We start from the raw sequence: 22,455 nt of genomic DNA on the forward strand, positions 1-22,455 counted from the left end.
AGTGATGGAAGGTTTTAAAAAAAATGACAGACAAGGCAACCATTGAGAGCCATTCAGGGTTGTGGTTAGCATGGCATGTAATTATCCAGCCACTCCCAGCATTGTCTACCTTCTAATAGAGTAGCACTCCCATAACCTTTAATGAAGAATTACTGTACTTACATAACAATCAGAGCAGCTTCTCTGGAGTAATCCTGCAGGACCTCATTTAGACGAATCTGACGAAGAGACTGGATCACACAAAAAGTTTTACAACTTTAGTTGAGGAAGACAGGAAAAAAGTGGTGTGGGTTGATCAGTTCTTTTTCCTAAATATGCTCCGATCAGCAAAAACATTTAATGGGTCCTGGAAACCTTGGGTTCTGGCATTTATGTGGACGCCACGTGACGTGCTCCACCCACCCCAACAATGATCTCAAATGAGTACCCCCCTCATGGCAATAGCACTCCCCTAAAGCCTGGTTCACATTCCACAATTTTCAACGTGATTTTGACGTTGCAGAGGATCTTGAGAGCCACCTTCGGTTGGAAGCGAGTCTGCAGATAGTCTGCCACGACAAGTCCTTACTGTATGTGTGAACAAGCCTATGAGCAAGTCGCCCCCTCGTCTGTGAATGGGACTGGATATTTGGCATGCTAGAAAACTGGAGAAGGCTGACATATGTGACGAGGACAAGCAGGCTTGCCAGGTCCGCATATTAGCTGCGACTTTGGGCTTGTTTTGTTGTAAAGTGGCTTACAAATATTGGTAGTCGCGGGTTGCGTTTTTTTGGGTTTGTTTCTAGAGTCTGCTTGCTTGCTTATTTGGTCTTGCTCTCTAAATGCCGCCTTTCTCTAAATATATCCGTCGCTTCTTTTGGACTTGTTTCCAAAGCCCTGGTTGCTTGTTTCTCTCCCAAGATCTGGCAACACTGACAAGCAACAACAACAATGGCGCCGTCCACAGATCATGGGGAGCGCATTGTGTTTGGACCCAGGCCCTGGAAGCAGATTCAACACCTTGGAAGAATATCCATGCCTTTAAGATGTGTCATCTCCAAGTTAAAAAATGTAGTTTGGTGATATCACTGCGTTATCTGGGGTTCTGTTGGCGAGGGCTTGGTGGAGAAATTTTGTGGTGTGCACACACAAGTCATAACGCAGTTGGCGAGACTCCCGATGAGAGAAACACACGTTGCCAGGTATGAACACTCAAAAGATTATGATAGTCTCCCCAGCGCAAAATCAGGGTGAAAATCATGTAATGTGAACTAGCCTTAAGGCAGTGGCCCCCCAGCAGAAAAATGCACCATGCTACACTGGTCTCTGGTACTGAGGCACCCTTTGAGTCCTGTTGTTTGTGAGCTGGGGCATGTCCCAAAAATGCTTGATCTGATTGGAATCTGGGAAAACTGGAGGCCAGGTTGATGCCTTGAGCTCTTTTGGGCCATTTTCACTTTCACTTTTTGCCGTGCCGAGTCAAACCATGCTGGCCTGATATGCAATTCCGTTATCAGTTTAGAAGCGCTGTGCCAGGCTGCTCTGCACCAGAGATGGACCTTCTCAGGAGTACGTCCAAAAGCCAGGCCACCCACCCTCAATCTGGTGGCGGTGACATCTCGCAGACTGCAACCAATCCTTGGCAACCCTGTTTCTCCACTTCAAACAAGTGTAATGCAATGCAATGTGATGTGTGTTGCAACACTAAACTCACCTCTGTCTGCAGGAGACCAAAGAGAAAGGTGTTTTTAGAGGCCTCTGCGTGTTCAGCTCTTAGTATTTAGTATTTAGTAGAGTAGACACGTAGTATCATATAGCTCCGGGTAGCTGCACACAGCAATGATAAGTTTCTCCTTCATCTCGGCATCAACAACTGGACGTCGGGGCGTCAAGACGTCACTGACGACCATGGCGGAGATAACCACCATCGCTGCTTTGTTGTTTACCTTCTCTGGAAGTCCCAGATGCGTCGGAGGGCCAAACGCCGTCGTTTTTGGGTTCACCCTATCCTGCATTAGCGCATCCAGCTCGGCGAGTTTCACCACCTCCTCCAGGAACTCCGTCTGGATGATAGCCGCTTTCAGCGGTACTTCAGGCTGACTGGGGCCCAGTTTGAGGACCCGTTGGCGAGGGTTGGCGCCAGGATTGTCTCAAAAGTTCAATATTTTCAACTTGAGCGATGAGGCGTTGGACGCGAATTTCGCGTCTAGCCTGTGTCACATCCATCACGTCGCGCTAGACGTGTCCATTGCGCCGTCCGGCGTGAATTCGCGTCTAATCACGTCTTTGCATTGACTTTGTATGTAATCTTGACGCGCGAATTTGCGAATTCGCGTTTGGTGAGAACGCAGCTTAAGGAGAGAGTGGGGGTTATGATGTTTTGGTGGGTGGAGTTAGGCTTGTGCCGATTTCCGGTTTAACCAGTTCAGTCCGGTTTAAGAGCTCCACCCAGTTTAATTCACGTGAACTGGATAAACCAGAGGAGAGAGAGAAAAAAAAAGCTTTTCACATCAGCAGCGTGTCAGGAAGTTGGAGGAAGGTTCCTTGGTGTCCTTCTGTGTCTTCTTCTTCTTGTGTAACCTTGTGTGTATTGGCGGTTAATACAGCCACCTAGTGGACTGGAAGCGCATTACACATATAATGGGCTTTTATTGGGAAAAATAGCTCAAATGCGACCCCCAGTGGTATAATTAGGTATATAATTCGATATATCGGTTCGGTTTGATATTTGGCTTTAAATCAAACTGGTTGGAAAATTTTCAAACCGGCACAAGCCTAGGTGGAGTGTGTCCTATGGTATCCACTAAATGCCAGGACTCAAGGCCCCTTAACAGAACATTGCATTATAATGAAATGATCAACCACTTCACCTGTCAGCAGTTTTAATGTTGCGGCTGATCGGTCTACTTGCTGTATCCAGAGGTGTGTGATTTAGTGTGCATCGGCATGAAAATGCTTCTGTGTGTTTGTCAGACCTTGGTCTTGTTCCTCTCTAAATCCTGGTCAGTGATGATCCATGGCTCCTCCTGCTGTCTCAGTGGCCCAGAATCACAGTGCTGTTTGGGATTTGTATCCAGCTTGAAGCGACCCACCATGTTCTCAAACTGATGAATGCTGGAGTGTACAGAGACAAACACAGGAATCATCGGTAATTACAGAAAGTAACTGTTTTGTTTTTTTTTTTTCTTTTTTTTTTTACTTAATTCCCCCTTATTATTTTTTCTGTGAAGCACATTTGGGAGCTGATCCATCATGAAACCTAAAATACTCTATTTCACAGCAACTATGAGAAAGACACGGATGCTTGGTTTACATTTAGTACAGCAACATGCACAGGATTTTAGGAAATCCATTTCAGTGATGGTAATGACTTTCATCAGTATCACAGAAGCTTAGAGAATTGTTCAACTGCATGGGATGTTTGTGCTCTCATTTATTTTTTTGATCCTCAAATCAAAGCACTCTAAATGAATAATGTGCAAATCAAGTGTAAACATGAAGGCCCGAGGGAAAAATGAACCACTACCAGTTAACATACAATGGGTCTCATTCATGAAAAGTTAGTAAATCTGTGTGTAGATTTGCACATAAAAGCCTACTCTGCTAAAAACCTACTCCGGATTCAGGAACACCACAGGAAACTCAGATTTGATCGTAAACACGTGTGTATGATCATGAATGCCAATCCATCATAAAGTGACAGTGCGCTCCGGGTAATCAGCAAGTAGCATAAATCCCCGCCCATGAATAGCCAATGACAATGGAGGTGTAGGTGCATCCAGTCGACCTGTCAGTCATGGTGCAAACAAAGAAAGAGAGGCTCACAGTCCCAACTATCTGCTGCAGACAAGCACATTGCTGGCATAATAAGGGAGACCTCTCTGTCAGGAATTATTCCTGACGGAGACAGTGACATGCCTCCACTGGAGTCAACATCAAACCCAGACGGTAAGGTGTTGTATCATAATACATTCTGAAAACCATCACTGATAGCATAGTGGTGACCAAACAAACAGAAGATTCATTTGTGGGGTTTCGAATAAAGCAGGAACGGGAAACCACAGATGTTTTGTGCGTAATGGATAAACATCATTCAACATGTAGAAAGAACGTGTAATCTATTGAGTCGATTTACATAGATAATTCACAATCATGAACCTAATCTGGATCCTAAACCTGCTAATTGCCAACTAATTTAACTAAATGTGTTATATTTTTAATATTTTGTCATGTTAAGATTACATGTTTCAAAGGCATCTGTGTATTGTATACATAACAGAGCGCAATACGAGTTAAAATTGTAACTTCCAATAGTGACAAGCAATATTTATGTGCTTTACTAAATTTACACAAGCACTACGAGTGGTCAGGAGCAGGAGTAGATTTTGTTAGTAGCTAAGAAAAGATCGGAGCTACTAAAATATTGATGAATGCGGACATACAAGTAAATTTCCATCTGTGAACAGTTTACACACAAATTCCTTCTGCTCACGTTTCATGAATGAGACCCAGTGAGCCTGGAGCTGTGCAGGCCTCTGGCATTAAGTTGGTAAACCCAGCTGGGGTTGCCTGGAACATGTGTCATTGCGAAATGATAGATCTGTTTCCATGTTGTTTGTGCTTTGCTTTATTTTCAATGACATACTTTAGTAGCCTTACCTCCCAGGCTGGGGGTTCTGGTGGATGTCGGGAAGCACTTCAACATCATGAAAGCCAAGGCGGAATTTCTTGATTAGTGCCAACACCCTGGAAAGATAATATAAATCTGTTAAGTACAATAAAGTTTTCAGTTTTTTCACCGAATCTTGTACTTGCTGTAAACCACAACAATCAGGGATGTCGTGATTGCAGCAGTTAACATGAATTTTTGAGGGTTTTTTCTACTGCAAAACACACCTGCAGAATCCTGAAACGTGGACAAAAGATAAGACAAATCACCATGACAGAGGCTGTTGCATCCACATCTATTACTCTAACTGTTAAGATTATCAAGGTGATTTAGACTGAATAGCCACAGTGATTGGTTACATTAAGGTAGTATAAATCAGTTATAGAGGCCTGTTTGCATGATAAACTGTGTGTGTGTGTGTGTGTGTGTGTGTGTGTGTGTGTGTGTGTGTGTGTGTATGTGTGTGTGTGTGAGCGTGCATGATAGAGAAAAAAGTTCAGGAATTGAGCAGTCTCAAATTAAGTGTTTAAACATGGTGTGACAGTTAATCATGACTGACATTTTCAGTGTGTCTCAATCGCGTTCTTCTGTACTAAACACTTAATAGTGCACTAAATGTGTTAACACTGCATAGTACGGGAAAATGCAGTGCACTACTGGCACACTCAAAACAGTCCAAAAGTATAGTGTGGAATGATGGACACTTGGCACCCTCAGTGGTCGCCCTCTTTGTGACGCAGTGGAAGCTACATAACAAACTTTCCATCTTTTGACATGGTTGGGGATAACAAGGAGCCTGTTAGTTATAAATGTTTTTTGCACTAAGTACTAATACTGTTGTCTAACAGAAGCCATTAGTAATGTTTGTTGGGTCTGTAATGATTTGGTAACATGAGTGCTAGCATTTGCTAGCTAGCTAACTTGCTCCTATAGCTAAGGCAGCACATTTCTAATCAGCACTGATGTTGTGGCCTAAGTTTGTTTTATGTGTGGGTGGAGATGGTGGTCAAATGTTGGTGATAATGCAATGACAGGCAATGATTCATTAAGATATTACACATCTCACCTGTTTCTGGTTTTAATATATCAAAGTTGTTTTTCAGCTTGTTTATGTCACTTCCAAGTGGCCACACTCATTGCAGGTTTTACTGTGCAAAAGCCAAAAACAGCCATATTCCTGATATTTTTAATGTCATTATCTCAATGTCTTAATTAAAAACATTAAAACATTAAAAAAAGTTGGAGGCACAGCTGTTCTCGAGCCATCTGGAGCCATCGTTAATGTTGTTAGTTACACCTGTGGCTTTCTCTCTACAGTACTTCCTGCCACACTAATCAAAATGACTGCTGGGTCTTTGATAACTGGATAATTCATTATTTCATTCATTTCACTTTATTCTTACACCTTTTTGGCAAAAGTGCCAAAGAAATCAGGATAAAGTGTGTACAGGCCACAGCAATTTGAAGTACGTGCTTACTCCTCTCTCTGCTCCTCCTTCCTCTCTGTGTCTCCGCCCACAAACACTCGGACCTTACATTTGGCCCAGCGCTTCCTCCGAGTCAGCAGGTAGGGCAGCAGCAGGGTCAGACCTGGTAAACCACACACACACACACACACACACACACACACACACGCGCGCGCAGTGATAAGGATACCTGTCATAACGATCTTGACAGAAGAAAAGAAGGTGATAGATAGAGATGAGGTGAGTTGAGGTGGAGAGATGATCAGACCTCCGTCATCAGACAGCCAGTACACATCGATGGTCTTCTTCCCTTGTTTTTTTTGGAACACTGTACTAGGCTGAGGCTCTGGTTCAGTGGAGACAGAAGCTGCAAACAATTTTGTACACAAAATAAATAGTTATATTTTATATTCTAATGACATCAGTATATAGGATTTCTGGGTATTTAAATGGTATGTTTGGAATTGTCCACCCTGACCCTATCTTCTCATATTTTTGTGTCTAAGTGACAGAAAGAGAGAGAAGAGACAATTTTTGAAAATGGTCAAGTACTGAGTGCTCCCGCTGCAACTGGCAGCAGCATAAATGGCTGTAATGTAACCATTCGGGGCTAAAAAATCTTATTTTTGCTACTGACAGGCTCAGGTTAATATTTTAAGTGTCTGACAACATTATGGAACAAATCCCTACAGATGTTGACGTCTTTATTAAAGAGTAAGATCCTTTTTGTTTAACCTGAAACAGCCCTGAAATCCCCATTGCCAATTCCACCAGACTCCATTTAAATCAATAAGTCATTTTATCACCATACAACACACTTTATTCAAAGCTGACAAAAAAACCCCTCACAAAAACCATCTGGACTCATCTCTCCACTGTTCCAACAATCACCAACTCTGGTTTGATTGAAATAAACCCATAATTCACCCAGTAAGATGCTAAAATATGCTAGCTCTGTACACACTAAAATGACTGATTATTTGAATGGAGTCTGTTGAGTTTGGCAATGGTAATGTAGTCATGAGCCTTTCAGCAGCAAAAACAAGTACTTTTAGTGGACGTAAATTGACATTGCAAACACTCCCGGAGTGGTTACATTGCAGCCTGTACTGGCCCATTTTCAAAAATTGTTTTTCCACATCAGTCACTTAAGTTCCGTTTCCACCAAACAGTTTGGTACGGTTCAGTTCAGTACACAATTTTTCTGTTTCCGCTGTGAAAAGTTGTGGAGGTACCAATGGAATCGTTCCTAACCATCCCACTTTTGGTCCCCCCTCTGTTGGGGTACCTAGCACACAGATCTGGTACTACAAGGTGGAGCTGTGAACACTGCAGTCTGTTGATTGGTCAATGGCAGATGGTCACTCTGTTCAGGGCTGAGTTGTGGCTGGTTTTGAGGCTTATGTAACCACTGTTCATATCGTGGGAAGTCTTACATATATCAGTAAACTGTAAATGAAAGTATTTTTGCTGCCTCTTGGAGGAGCTGAGACATTAATCCATCAGCTCACCTTAAATTTCAGTATGACCACTTTGACCATTCCATTAGTTTTTATTGTCTCTTCTGGATGACATACACTTTTAGTAATGAATGGGTCTTCAAGCATTTAAAAATGCATATAAATTTTGACTGGATTATATGAACTGTATATATTCTAATCCTCACTTGGAGAAAAAAAAAGTATCATCGAGCATCGTTCCTGTGGGCTATGGCAACACTAGGTGCAGACTTCTATTGGTGTCACCTGTGACACGCTAAATGGACCCAGGGTTTAGGTACCATGTCTGAAGGGTTACTTTTGGCTCCAAAGGTACCATACTTGAAGTGTTTGGTGAAAATGGGGCTTTTTCATAATTGTTAAACATTTACCCTTTAGTGCAAGTTACAGCTTATTTTTTTTCCACATTGAAGGGAACTCAGGCCAATTTCACTCAAGCGTTTTTATTGCCATGATAAAAGTAACAATAAAAGTAATAGCTTACATTTTTAAAGCGCCTTTGATTGGACCTAAGAATGCTACATATATGGAGGCTGACAAAAAACAAACACTCTTGAAGAAATGAATGCTGATATGATCACGCATATACATACATGTAGTCCTTGTCTGAATGCGGGAAGGGGCAGAGATGGTGTTTAGACTCTCTTGTCCTCCATCAAAGCTGAGATTAACTGAAACAGCAAGAGAGGAATTTGCGTGTATTGTGTATTCACTCGCAGTCAGTGACTGAAATGATGATGGATGAATATAGACAGCTAGTCCCACCATGCCCCTTGTTAACACTAGTGTAGCTGCAGCAGAAGTCAGAGTTCATTGAGGGTGCAAAATTAATTTACTCTCAGAGTGCTTCACTCTCATTTGAAATAAGGCTCTCACCAAATGACTGAGGCGGGTAAGAGACGTCCAGGCCGTCCTTCATTCTCAGCATGCATACACCATACTGAAGGTCAAAGGCATCACTGAAACACATGTTCGACAACTTTGTTCCAAAGACATGATTGTCAATGCTTATGACAATGGCACAACAATGTATGCGCGCGCGCACACACACACACACACGCACACACAATGCGGTTTCCTGTACTCACTGCAGTATTCCTATGTAGTTGTGTGCAGCCTGAGGTGTGTCAGTGTGGTAGTCTTTCTTGAAACCATCAGCAGAACATTTGGCTTAATACGACCCAAACCTGCCCCCTGGTGGACAGTCAACAACATGGGAAGAAGAAGAGATAGATCAGGACTCTTGTCACAGTTATCCCTCTTCCACCAACTTTAGCTCTGGTTCTTCAAGTGGTTCTGTTCATGATTCCTGGAACCTTGGTGCTACCTCGTGAACCAGTTTGCGTTTCCACCAGTTTTGAGCCGTACCATTTACACTGAGGATGTGTCAACAGAGGGCATTGCACAATGCACAGCGGAAGTAAACAATTTTTGAACCTTTGTTCTGTTAATAAAGATATCCAAAAAACAAGCATGGGACAGCTATTAATGAGACCATTGCATGGTCTTTGAGGATTTCCCATTTGAGCTCTCCACTGTTGCCTTCTCCATCTTCTCCTTCCAGTCTGTAGAATGTGACACACCAGCTGACATTGTCATGGTTCGCATTTCAGGTCAGGGAAAACCTGCTTCTTTTCGATTCCAGCTAGGAACCAACTTTTGCGGGTTCTTCTGCACAAATTTATTTTTGGTCGTAATGCTCTGAACAGTTCACAATAAGGTGCTGAACAGGAACGGAAATGGTTCCATGTTGGTGGAAAAGGGGCAAAAGCGTGTCCACCTTCCTCAGGTTCTCTTCAAGGCATCTAACACTGACAATGCTGGATAACCTATCTCACATAGCTGATTACCAACTGCTTTGTTAAGTCTGGCTTTAATCCATTTGGGAACTTGCCCACATGAGGCACGTCATTGCCACATGTTAAGCAGCTGGAATAGGAATGTTGTCGACATGGAATTTTGTTTTTGTTTTTTTATTTTTAAAATCTACTATAATGAGTAATAACATATGATTAACCTTTTTATGGTCATACTTGGTTAATGTAATAATTCAGATTGTGGAAATACCAAGCGGCAACCTCTGGGGCTGAAAAATTAAGCCAATGCAAGGTACCAAAAACTGTAGTTCCTCTGACAGCCGCTTCAGGATGGCTCCAAGAGTGAGTCATTCCCCACTGACCCCCCCATCTTAAAATACCCAACTGTACAACAGAAAAAAACATGTTTGCAGCCTGGTACAAAAAAACATTTACCATAACAACTGAACTCAGCATGAACTCAAGCTAGGCAGAGTTAGCATGAGTTCAGAGTTCATTTGATGGAGACGGTTCATTAGAATCAAAGAGCAGAGGTATAATTCTGACCTGAAGCAACATGTTCACTCCTGGGCGTAGCTCTGTAGCCACTACACCACTGTAGAATGACTTGACTTTCCGTCGGTTCAACCAGGTAACATGACTGTTGCTGCTCACCTTTTCCACTACTGATGGGGAAGGACCAGCCTTACAGATAGAGGATGGAATGGATCATGATTTCAGTGACAGCTCAAACATTAATATTTCCAAATTTGAATTTGAAAGTTTATTCTTGTGTTTTTACTAAATCAAAAATGAAATCTTTATCGGGTGGTGTGTATGTCTGTGAATGTTGGGTTGTACTCACAGTGACTACATTGCCACACATCATGAGACTGAGATTCTTTGTGAAACAGGCTGCGAGATCCACCAGAGCTGGACGACTGCTTGGAGGACCTGTTAGCACCAAACACTGGGGTCTGAAAGGTGAGTACATCAGAGTTGGATGCTGAAGTTTAGTGCAGAGCCCCTGCAGACACATGAACCCCCTTGTTCTTCAATAAATGGCACTGTCTCTATGAGCCATTCATTGTTTTTACTGGTGACATAAATGAGACTGATGAGGTCTTGGACAGGATTTTGACCAGGGGTGTAGCACCAAACTCTAGGCCCTGTGCATAATAATCTCATTAAAACCTGCTACTTCCGTCAATGAAATATTACCAAAATCAAATCAGCTGTGTCTTTTCCTGACCTAGAACAGCTTATTCACGCTGTTGTAATCTCATACCTTGACTACTGGAATGCACTTTTTATATGCCTCAGTAAATCTTCAGTTGCTTGGCTTCAAAAAGTGCATAATGCTGCAGCTCGTACTATAAATGGGACAATCTTAGGTCACATATCACCCCAATTCTCGCCTCCCTCCATTGGTTGCCAGTTAACTTCACAGTTGATTTCGAGATTCTTTTAATAACTTTAAAGCTCAACATGGTTTAGCCCCCAGTTATATAGCTGAGCTTCTGGCTACCTATGCTCCAAGTCATGACCTGAGATCCTCAAGCCTACCCTCACTAGTCAGCCCCAGATCAAGATTGGTAACTAAAGCTTTGTAATTTTCTGCCTGATGAGCTTAGGCTGACTTGCACATCACCTGTTTTTAAATCATTGCTTTAAACAGAAGAAGCTTTCCCTTTTAATGCCTGATTTGTACTTTTGTGATTTGTAATTTTTTTGTGTTTTATTTCCTTTTGTTCTGTTTTTGCCTCTGTACACACTATTTTTTTAGCTATTAACATTTTTGTTGTATTGTTAGTGTTGTCTTATTTTCATGCACTTTGTGAAGCACTTTGTATCCTTGTTTAAATAAGTGCTTTACATGTTATTATTATTATTATTATTATAGTCTCTTCTGTTTTTGATTAATCTCTCTCTCGCACACCTTTTGAATTTTTTTTTGTACAAATTTAGTTTGGTTTCCTTCCCTTTCCTTTCTTTTCTACTTTTGGAACCCTGATGTTTAGGGAAACCATTTTGTGCTTTAAGGAGGGTAAGGGGCCGATATTAATGTCTTAAGACTTTTCTGCCTGAATCTGAGGTGGATCTGGCCAACTTGCTAGGAGGAGTACACTAAAATATAAAACATATCGTTTCCTGTCAGTAGGCAGCGCTATAACTATCACTTAACAGTGGCATGTAGATATGTTCAGGCCATGGCTCTTATCAAACGTGAGGTTTGATGGAGTTTTGACCATGTGCAGTTGAGTTACAAACCACTTCCTGTTTCATGGCGAAACATGGAAATTTGATGTTTTACCATGACAAAGAGTCAAAAGCATCACAAATTAACATTGCCAAGGTCTTTGGATGATAGTGCCTTAATTTGAAAAAAAAAAAAAAAAAAAAAAAAAGGTTTACAAAAAGCCATAAAAATGGAAAGTAAATTCAGAATGGCTGATTTCCTGTTGAGTTTAGGGTATAGAGTTGCTCCAGGGATGATATTTTTCTGTAGGCCATTGTAGAAGTTAGTGTCGCTCTGGTTCTCTCATCAAAAAGCCTAAGGGATTTTTCCATTGGATTTAGGATTATTGCAGAAAATAAGATCTGTGGTAAACTAATATTTATGGTACTTACATGTTTTGTTCAGCAAGATAATGTTCATAAATAAACACCTCTTTTATGATTTCTTGAAGCCCCAGTACAATTGCCAGAAGTAAAAAGCTAAAATGAGCCTATAAATGAGCTACACTACAGTCACATTATTTTACATCCCTACCACAACAATGCTGAAAAGCTGTGTTTGGAATGAAAACATTTTTTTAAGATACATAAAAGCTTCAGAACTAACTACAGACCTTGTTTCAGGCATTTCACCAAAAATCCATACAAAAAACCTATTGATTTGAGACGAGTGAAATGGGAGTGCAAAAATGCTAACTTATCTTGGGTTTTAGGACTCATTGCTGGGACAGTCTATGGCTCCCAGAGACTTTTTTTAAAGTGTGGGGATGTTACATGTCATATGTCCAAATAATAATAATAATACACATGGCAATTTCAACAGGGTCCTTGCAACTGTCTGTGCTTGGGCCCTAAGTAATGAGCTTTTAAGGCGCTGTTAGATAGATTTTGTTACCTTTGAACGGAGCCAGGCTAACTGTCTTTATGCTAAGCTTAGCAAACTGTCTCCTGTATGTAGCTTCATGTAACTGATATGGGTAAGGGATAACAGATATGAGTATTGATCTTCTCACCTAACTCTCAACCACAAAACAAGTACTTTTCCAAAAAAGTTTACCTTTAGGAGTGAGAACACAAACACAAACTGCAGGAAATTATCCTTAAAAAGCAAAGTTTGATGAGGACAATGAAATGGATTTTGTTGCTGGACAGCCAGCAGTTCCTTATACATGGAAGACCTACTACAGCAAGCAACACTCTGGACCCAAGCTATTCTTCATTGTAAGAACTCCAGGTACTGGCACACTTGACAAGAACTGTTCTTAAGTTGAGCTACTATGCTTATCCAAAGTTCCACAATCATATCAAACTACAGGTGTGTGATTGTGTTACTGACCTGTAATTCTTGATATGGTCCTCCACATGGTTGAGGCCTACACACTGGTTCAGAGCGATGTTGTAGGAGCTTGCCTGGACTGACGAGCCCCAGTTAACATCTAAGCACAGAGTAGAAGATGGCAGCTGTCTAGTGTGTGACATCACACAGTCAGTTTGTATGTGTGTGTGTGTGTGTTTACCAGGCTTCTTGTAGAGTGTGTATCCCAAAAGGAAGAAGACGATGCCAAACACAATGAGGGCTGCCCACCAATTCAGCAGGAACATGATAACCGCACAACACAAAAAGCCCAGCAACGACAACCACTTACTGTAGAACCTGAAGGATGGACGCCAACCTGTAGATATACACACATACACATGCATACACCTTACACAAATGTCGCTATCAACCAGAAATTCAGCTTCCTCAAAACAATTCCACATCTGCTATGCTTCATTGCTAAGTCTTGTAAGAAATAAGGTTGTTTGTGAGTTTTCTACCTGGTGAGTTGGTGATGGAGGCATGGAAGCAGCTGAAGTTGATCAGGCAGTAGGAGCAGAGGAAGAAATTGGAGATGATGGGAGCGATGGTGTTCAGCTCGGCTGGTAAAGAGAAAAGACAAAGGGAAGAAAATAGAATTTCAGAGAACTATGATTCACATTGTTTTTCAAAGTTATAATTTTTACAGGGCAGGTCCATATTTTGAGGTTGTGTATCATTCTGCAGCATCCTAGAAGTGTTCCCTTGGTATTCAAATCAGAAAATGTAAAATTTACTCAAAGTACATGTGTTACTATTGGATGCAATTTCAATATGGTACAACTGGAACCAAAAGTAAAACTACATGAGTCACCCACCATACATATAAGTCAGTTAACAATCAACCCTTTTGCTCCTTGGTCCGGAAGCCTGAAGAAAACGCTAAGTTAGTGTTTAGCTAGCTGTGAAGTGTTCGGTTAAAAGAGAAGCAGTTAAGGTTTGGGATAGGATAAGGGTAAGGGTTACATATGGTTACTTATAAAGTGAATGATGTCTTCATGTATATTGACAGAAAAAGTGAATTATCGTTATGTTTGGCATCATGTTGTCCACAACAACATTGCGTTGTGACACAGATCAAATAACCATCTTGTTGGTGGGTTTTTCTGTTCGCTGGGAGGTGTTTTGTAGGCTCCTAGCAGAATGTGGCTGCAGCTGTACATGTCTCACTGTATGGGCCCAGTGATGTGGAAGACATGGGTAATTTTGTACCCACAAAGTAAATTTTTTTTTGGCTTCATAAACCACTGAGCAACTTCCATATGGGGCCCCACCTCCAACACTGTATCAAGTTTTTTTCTTTTTACACATTCATGAATATTATCTGATTGATGATGTTAATGCAAACCCAACATTTCCTACTGCTGCTGCTTCAAAATAAAAATGTCTTACCGGTGAAACAGCAGGGCTTTTATTATGAAGCTGTCACTGGAAACACACTGTATTTGTCAGTGAGGTTAGTGCTTACAGTGATCGTTCGTCAAAAATGCAACTACAAAACAAGCCATGGTGCTTTTGGGCATTTACTTTGTCAGCTGATCATTTCGTTATTTTGCAGGGTAGATGAAGCAACAACAGTGAGCTGTTAGATGAAGAGTTGATTAAGAGTTGCACACCTTCATCTCATCAGCATACATGAGACAGCTGTTAATACTGTCTTGCAGCTACTTTTCCCATTTTATAAGACTCTAATCATTTATTTGGGAGGGTTGATGAGTTATAAAACTCACCCTCCAGCACATATTCTCATTAAGAAGTTTCAGGACATTCCTGTTTCCATTCAGACTATAATTGCTATAATCCCTCCTGGTCATCTATAGGGGTCAGAGGTTCTCTTCAAAGCCTCACCAATGAGAATGAAGCAGGCAGCGATGATGTACGCTAGCAGGTAGCCTCTGAGTGGTTCTTCATTCTTGCCGTAACTTTTGCCAAAGAAGCCGATTAGAGGGTAGAGTTTGTCCTTACACAGACACTACCAGAAAAAACATCAGATATCTTTGTTACAGCAGAGAAAATAAGGCTGCACTGAGGTGTATATTCACAAAATACGGCACATCTTGTGTGTATATGTGTGTGTGTGTGTACCTGGAAGACTTTGGGAGCAGACACCAGGCAGGCCAAAGCAGAGGACAACGTCGCTCCAAATATACCAGCAGTGATGAGAGGGGCGAAGGCCGACACCATGCTCATTGCCTGCAGACACAAATGTGATGTTAAACACATTGGCTTTCTCACCTGAGGGGGAAACTGTCTGTTTACAGGATGACCTACTGTAACTGTAAGTGATTATTACAGAGGGAGACTCAATCAGTTATGCGGAATGACATTTTTGTTGGCTTATTGCTGTCACTGTTTTCACTGTGTATTTTCTGCCACTTGTAATAAAAGAAAAGCTGTTTTCAGTGATTTAGACTGAAAACAATGTAGGTAATTTTACATAAATACCAGGCACCCGTAATAATTCTATTTACGAAAACTAACGTGAAAACTTTTCTTCAACATCCCTTTTTCCAAGATGAAAACAAGATGACGAGCTGATGATATTGATATTGAAAGTCGAGAACAGTCGTGCTTGTAATTGCCATCAAATGCCACATGAGCGACAGACTAGCAAACTCCAGTAAATATTCTGCACCAGGATGTTTGGCCAGACAGAAAAAACACCCACAGCGGAGCAGCGTCAGCCGCTGGCGTAAGTTGTGAGTCGTAATTCAGTAAAATCAGTTGTGTATGTCTGACTGTGGATGGTGGAGCTGTAGAATGGATTTGTGGACTTAATTGCAGCTGTGTCTGTTAGCGGTTAGCTCCGCTTCTTAGCCACTGTACTGCAGTGGCGCAAGCAGCCACCGGCTGCCAAACTTCATATCTGTTGATCCCCGCAGGCCTCCACCCTGTCCTCACTGTCTTGGGAATGTTTGGCTATAAAACATAATGGTTAAAAATTGAATGAAACATTTTGAATTTTCATCGACTGAAACTATGAAGGACAAAAATGAATAAATGAGACTAAAACTAATCAGCATTTTCGTCTTAAGACTAAGACTAAATCTACAATAGCTGTCAAAATTAACACTGCCGGGCAAGAGCACAGATCAAGCTCAAGCACCTGCCCTTTTGCCCTGTGTCTAGATGGGTGCCCATTCTGCAAAACATACATTTTCAAAATTTCCCTCCACCTCTCTGGCAGATTTGGTTCACCAAATGCCTGGTGTGAATGAAGACAAATGCCAAATTGCTTTCCCATTTCTGCATGTCTTTTCAAACCAAAACTCAATTTGACATAATGTTCACGTCTCCCACATCATGTCTCATGTATCTCTGGTAATTAATTCAAATGAAAATAAGTTTGGGGCTGTGGTGTGTAAAGAGCGCAGAGGAGGAGAGGAGGAGAGGAGGAGAGGAGTAGAGGCGGAGCGCGATGCTGCAAGTGAATTTGCACGTGACTATTTCAAAGAGAAAGGAGAGGAAGAAAATGATTAGAGGATGAGAACAAATTGAGGAGAGGAGAGGAGAGGAGAGGAGAACGCACTTAGCCTGACTGTTGCAACTAATCACAGGCCTACTTTGTAGTTTGGAGGGTGGATTGGTTGGATTATTATTTTATTTAACCAGAGATCAGCGTTTGCACCAACACTTCTCGTGTGGGGGAAAAAAAAAAATGGGGAAGACATGCCCTGTGTTCCATTTGAGCACCTGCCCTGCAAAATGTCTGAGCATGGCACTTATAAATACAGTATGATTTTACATTGAGAAACAAAGAGCATACATTTCATTCATTTTTGTGTCTTGTGAGTGAGCTTGCACTGACCTGATAGTAGTTACTGATGCCATAGGTGCATGAGCTACTGTTGATACACTCTGTGAAGTCCCATCCATATCGACAAGCTAAACCAACACAATCCTCAACAGAAGAGGACGGTAACAGGGTGTCGTTTAACAAACCAGATGCATCCCGCACCACACAGGATCCTTGGAACAAACACACACACACGGACACAAGCATGCATGAATAATTACATACTGAACAAAGTTATTTCATGTATTTTGTCTCTAACTATTATTTACTATGACCCTAATGGAACATTGGGAAAGAAAAAATAGATGGCTGGAAAAAAGACAGAAATAAGGTTCACTATTAATCTCAATTTCCCCAGTGTTTGGAATTTGGTAAATGCCTGCAAGCATTTCAAAAGCGCCAAGCACTGTCAGATGTTTAATAAACATGTGGTGTTGCACATATGACTGGGTCTGTAATGTAATGGCTAAGGCAATATCCTTTCATGCTGACATCCAGCCAATGAGGGTAATAGAAAAATGGGCCATATATGGGATTGTTCATGGGTTATATATTGGTCCCATGCCAATTGCCCACATGTGTGGGTCTACCCAAGTGGGCCCCAGATAAGATGGCCATTTTGGGCCCATACCCTCTTGGTATCTAGGTAGCCCTAGCATAACCATGTGGGGCCCACATGGGTGAAGTCACTGATGTGGGCAATTGGCATGGGTTCATATGGAATCCATGGACAATCCCATATAGAGCCCATTTTTCAACCCATTTACTACCCACATGGGCCCCACATACAAATGCTGACTGGGCAGTTGCTGGTATAAGGCTCAGCTATGACAATGTGACAGAGTGATTATTGATTATCATTTAATCGAGGCATAAATCTATTATGTACTAATGATCAATTTATATCATAACAAACAGACAGTATTGAAGTTTGAATTTTAAGTACTGTTGTTCAATAAATTCTGAACGAAAAACCTTCAGTTTGTTCAAAAGACAATTCTTTAAATTTACAATAATTTTGGAAAAACAACTTAATTTTTCAGTTGTTGAGAATGCTGTTACCTTGTAATCAAAATCTTATTGTATAATGAATGAATGTGCAAAACTCTGTCTGTAATTGGGAATTATAACCACAGATATCCAGCAGGGGGCTCTCTCTCCCCAGTAATAGAACAGTGTTGTGTGATTTTGAAATCACTTTGCTGATATGATCAACTTAGTGGCTCACTGGCTCTTGTATTGTAAAATAAATGTAACAGTTAGTCTGTAGAGTATTTATAACATTTCAACAGTTTATTAGTTGAGATTCAACAATTTAATCTATGCTGCATAGGCTAAGTAGGTGGTTCACATCAAAATAAAGTATTTAGAGAATATGAAGGTATGTTCATGAATTGTCAGGTTTACTCTATAGATAATCTGTTAAAACTCTATAGAATAAAGTAAAACAGTTGAATTGTTGAAGCTCAACTAACGTGCTGTTAAAATATTAAAGACTCTTAAATGGGATCAAGTACAACATTTTACTTACCGACCTATATCACTGACAATACAAGTTATATATTTAGGCTACATGATAAATAAATGCCTAACATGCCTGCCTAAAAATTGTTTGAGTGCCCACTCTCTCCATGGGCCCCCTCACGCCATGGGCCCAGTGCAACCGCCCTGCCTGCACTGTCTATATTTATGCCGCGGTCCTAATATATAAATAGTAATGTCACATTACTGCTGACATTAGAGTGCAATGTATAGGGTCAGTTGCTTTTTTCACACACTGTGTGTCAGAAGCTAGTTCGCCATTTCCACAAGTTCTTTTAGTCTAATAAATACATGAATAAACATCTCTGTTAAATGCCACAATCATACAAACACAAGCTAAATAGCCTTCACTAATGTACCTTTCAGTCTTTTTGGCCAAATCGAACCAACGACTGCTCACTGCTGTGGATGTGTGCTTTGTGCTAACATTGGTTGCTATCAGCTGCTAAACAAGAGGCTATGGCCCCACAGCAGCTCTCTTTCCCTGGTTTGGGGTGTGTGTACTGATGAGAGTCTGTCACTGCACAGCAGCTCATTGTTCATGGTGGGGTCATGTATGTTACTGTGCTACTGAGTTAGCTGCTATTTGAATAGTGTAAAATTGCAACCTGCTAATCGTATTTAATTCTGCAAGGTGATTTTAAGTGCATGCTGTTTTATACACTGGCTGAAATAGACATAGTGCTAAGGTAAAACTTCAAAGTGAAAATATAAGGTAGCCATAAGAGCAAAAGAACATCACCTGGGCGATTTGAAGCCCATACTACTGTATGGGTAAAAGCCTTTGGCAGGCAGTTGGGCACAGTACAGTACAGTATACAGTACCTATGGTTGCAGTGATGATGAGGTAGGATATGGTGGTCCAGAATATTGCTGACAGGGTTCCCCTGGGGATAGCCACTGCTGGATTCTGGGAAGGAGAGCACAAAAGACACAAGCATAAGGCTTTTCAAAGTACAGTTATATTTATTAAGATTAGTGTGAACATGCAAGACCTGCATGGTATGTAAGGCATGCAGGCAGGTTTATATACCACTGACAACAAAGCATGATGTTTCCTAAATCAGGATTTTGCACGAAAAGAATTAGGCTGAGAGAAGGAAACAAACCATCAAACCTTCAGATCTCCAGAGATGTTAGCTCCTGCCAGGATACCCGTGGCAGAGGGGAAGAAAATGGAGAACATTCCAAAGAAGCTGCCCTCTGGTCCCCGCCAGCTGGGCACAAAATTGGCAGCAAAGATATCCGCTGTTGAAGGTGAAATAGTCAGTTTACGGGAGCACTCTGTCAGGGAGAGGCTCCACGATTGGTCATACTTGATTTGTGTAAAAACCAGCAAACACATATAAGATCCCACTATACTGAAACAGGAAATTTTGCATAGACATTCAAGAATATGATATTCTGAGCAAGGACTGAACAGGAACCTTTGTAGCTAAAGAAACCCTTGGCTTGTTTCTGTGGGGTAGCTGGGATGATCGTTCCAACAATGTAACTGGCAAATGACACCATGATGACCAGGAAGAACAGAACCTGGGCCTGTGGAAGGCACAATATAGGGTTACAAACAACACAATGAACATTCTGATGTGTCTGTTGCTTCCAGTTTTTATGCTAACTTGAAGGTCCAGTGTGTAGGTTTTAGTGGGATCTAGTAGTGAGGTTGCAGACTGATAACCAACTGAAATGCCTCCCATGAGCCAAGCATGTCAGAGAACTATGGTGGCAAATGCAAAAACATGAATGGGCCTATCTAGAGCCAGTGTTTGGTTTGTCTGTTGTGAGCTGTAGGAACATAGAGTGCTCAAGGAATGAGTCCTAAAGCCCGGAAATTAATTAGCATTTTTGCACTCCAAGTTACCTCATTTTGAGGCCAGTGGTTTTTTTGAATGGGTTTTTGGTTAGATGCCTGATATAAGGTCTGTGGTTCACACAAGCTTAAGAGACTGTCACATTTTGTTGTACAACATAAAACACATCAGTAAATACCCCACTACAGAACATCATCACGCCGCCACAGCACCCAGGATACCTTGCACTACATATCTCGACATGGAAAGTCCATGACCAAACATTAATATGTGACTAGGAATGTGAATGTGTTGCCTAAACCACAATAACCTAACTTGCCGAAACCTAAAAACGCCCAACCATATTGCTTTTCCTAAACATAACCAGAGTAACTTTACTTGCCGAAACCCAACCTTCGTTACTTTGTGTTAATGACGTAACTTTATGTTGAGGACAAAACATCATTTGTGGGGCACTAATTCGTAGGATATCCAACTGTTGTATGTGCATTTATGGAAGATATTAAATGAACTGTTGTATGAGAATACATTGAGATACCCCTAAATCCTGCACACTGGACCTTTAAGCTAATTGAATGCGCTCTCTAGCTTTAAATCATAGGTAGAGAAATGAAAGCAGTATCTATCTTCTTATGTAACTCTCAGCTCTTTGGATTTTCCAAAAATAATCATGTAACTTCTACAGTGATAAAACATCCAGCACATCAGATCTTTTTCCTTTTTTTTTCTTCTTTAGATTCCAACCACTTGTTATTAACCATGGTGGCAGTTTGCAATAAATGAGCAACGTTCTCATATATTTCATAAGCTAACCTTTGACTCCCATGCCATGCCAGCCATTGAGATACCTAGTAGACATGTAACAGTGATTATGCCAATGATGCGGATGTCATTGGTTCGGTCCACCATGACAGCTCCATTTTCCTGGAGAGGAAAGTTCAGAGAAATTTAAGGTCTGTTAAAACAGAATGAAAAACTGTGTCCACAGTATTACTATAAAAGCTGCTCCTCGTACATATCAACACTCTGTGTCTTACTTACGGACATGAGGTCTGTAACAGTCTCAGCAAAGCCCACAGTATGCATGGCGACAGCTACAGCATTGGCAAAAGCAAAGATCAGACCAATGGACCCACCCAGCTCTGGACCAAGGCTGCGACTGATCAGGAAGTAGGTCCCACCTGAAGACAAGAGGGGGAGGGGAAGCAGTGAAAACAATGCATTGTGGGAAATGTGTACATCATGGTAGGTATCACTGGCAATTAAATGTAACAATGTCAGATACAGTCCATATGTTTTTCTGATGTTAGTCCTTTTGTTCACAGTAATAATATTATTAAGTACGGTAGGTTGTTGCATGTTTCACTGAGCAAACAGACCTGATTTGACCTTGCCGTTGGTAGCAATGGCTGAGGTCGAGAGTCCAGTGATCCCGGTTATACAAGAGGACAGCAGGATAATCACCCAAGTCAGACCTGACATATAGACACACACACACATACACACACACACACACACACACGCACACACACACACACACACACACACACACACACACACACACACACACACACACACACACACACCGAAATTAATGACAGCGGGGCCAGACTGAAGCTCTCATAGACTGCAATATCTGAGAAGATACAAATGATCAAGCATCTTTAACACATTTGGTTGAACATACCTATACCAGCTTGTGCAGTGATCCAAGGCAACCTCAAGTACAAGATCACTCCCCAGATGTTTAACATGCAACGGATCTACAAAGAGACAGAAATGACCAAAGACACAAGATCTGGTCAAGCTCTGGTTAAACCCAGCCAAGATTTGAAGTTCAACACCAACATCATCATTGTACTATAGAGTCTCTGACCAAACTACATGGTTCTACAGCCTGAGTTCTAACACACCATGATTACTGCAGAGTAAATGACTGATATTGTGCTTTTTATTACAAATTGGTCAGTTTCCCACAATAGCAGTTTCTCACATTCAATAAAACAAAGTGCAATTTTCTTCTGCTACCTCACAACAACTGTCTCGGATCAAAATACATGCTTGATCTACTGGTTCCCTACGAAGCATCCAGACCCCTTAGGTCATCTGGAACTGGTTTGTTGTGTGTTCCAAGAACAAGAACCAAGCAAGGTGAGGCAGCATTCAGTTATTATGCTCCTCACCTGTGGAACAAACATCCTGTAGATCTGAGGTTTGCTCAAACTGCCAGCTCCTTTAAATCAGGGCTAAAAACACTATTGTTTACTGAAGCGTACTCTTAGATTAAATACTTACCTGCTGT

The 22,455-nt window shown here is 41.3% G+C and overlaps 1 protein-coding gene across 1 annotated transcript in view; it reads right to left on the reverse strand.

The window, feature by feature from the left end:
• slc12a3 (solute carrier family 12 member 3) overlaps positions 1-22,455 on the reverse strand; it is a 28,550-nt gene that overhangs the window by 2,360 nt on the left and 3,735 nt on the right. Inside the window, 24 exon segments of the mRNA XM_049574408.1 lie at positions 163-230; positions 2,955-3,093; positions 4,639-4,725; positions 6,127-6,238; positions 6,383-6,481; positions 8,207-8,284; positions 8,490-8,572; positions 8,702-8,768; positions 8,771-8,807; positions 9,977-10,114; positions 10,275-10,386; positions 12,984-13,083; positions 13,165-13,320; positions 13,466-13,567; positions 14,853-14,976; positions 15,090-15,197; positions 16,813-16,973; positions 19,168-19,252; positions 19,460-19,590; positions 19,770-19,881; positions 20,967-21,077; positions 21,195-21,334; positions 21,533-21,628; positions 21,841-21,916. Of these exon segments, the coding sequence (XP_049430365.1) occupies positions 163-230; positions 2,955-3,093; positions 4,639-4,725; positions 6,127-6,238; positions 6,383-6,481; positions 8,207-8,284; positions 8,490-8,572; positions 8,702-8,768; positions 8,771-8,807; positions 9,977-10,114; positions 10,275-10,386; positions 12,984-13,083; positions 13,165-13,320; positions 13,466-13,567; positions 14,853-14,976; positions 15,090-15,197; positions 16,813-16,973; positions 19,168-19,252; positions 19,460-19,590; positions 19,770-19,881; positions 20,967-21,077; positions 21,195-21,334; positions 21,533-21,628; positions 21,841-21,916 (2,522 nt within the window).

This window comes from Epinephelus fuscoguttatus, linkage group LG4 (genome assembly GCF_011397635.1).
Source record: "Epinephelus fuscoguttatus linkage group LG4, E.fuscoguttatus.final_Chr_v1".
Taxonomy (NCBI): Eukaryota; Metazoa; Chordata; class Actinopteri; order Perciformes; family Serranidae; genus Epinephelus; species Epinephelus fuscoguttatus.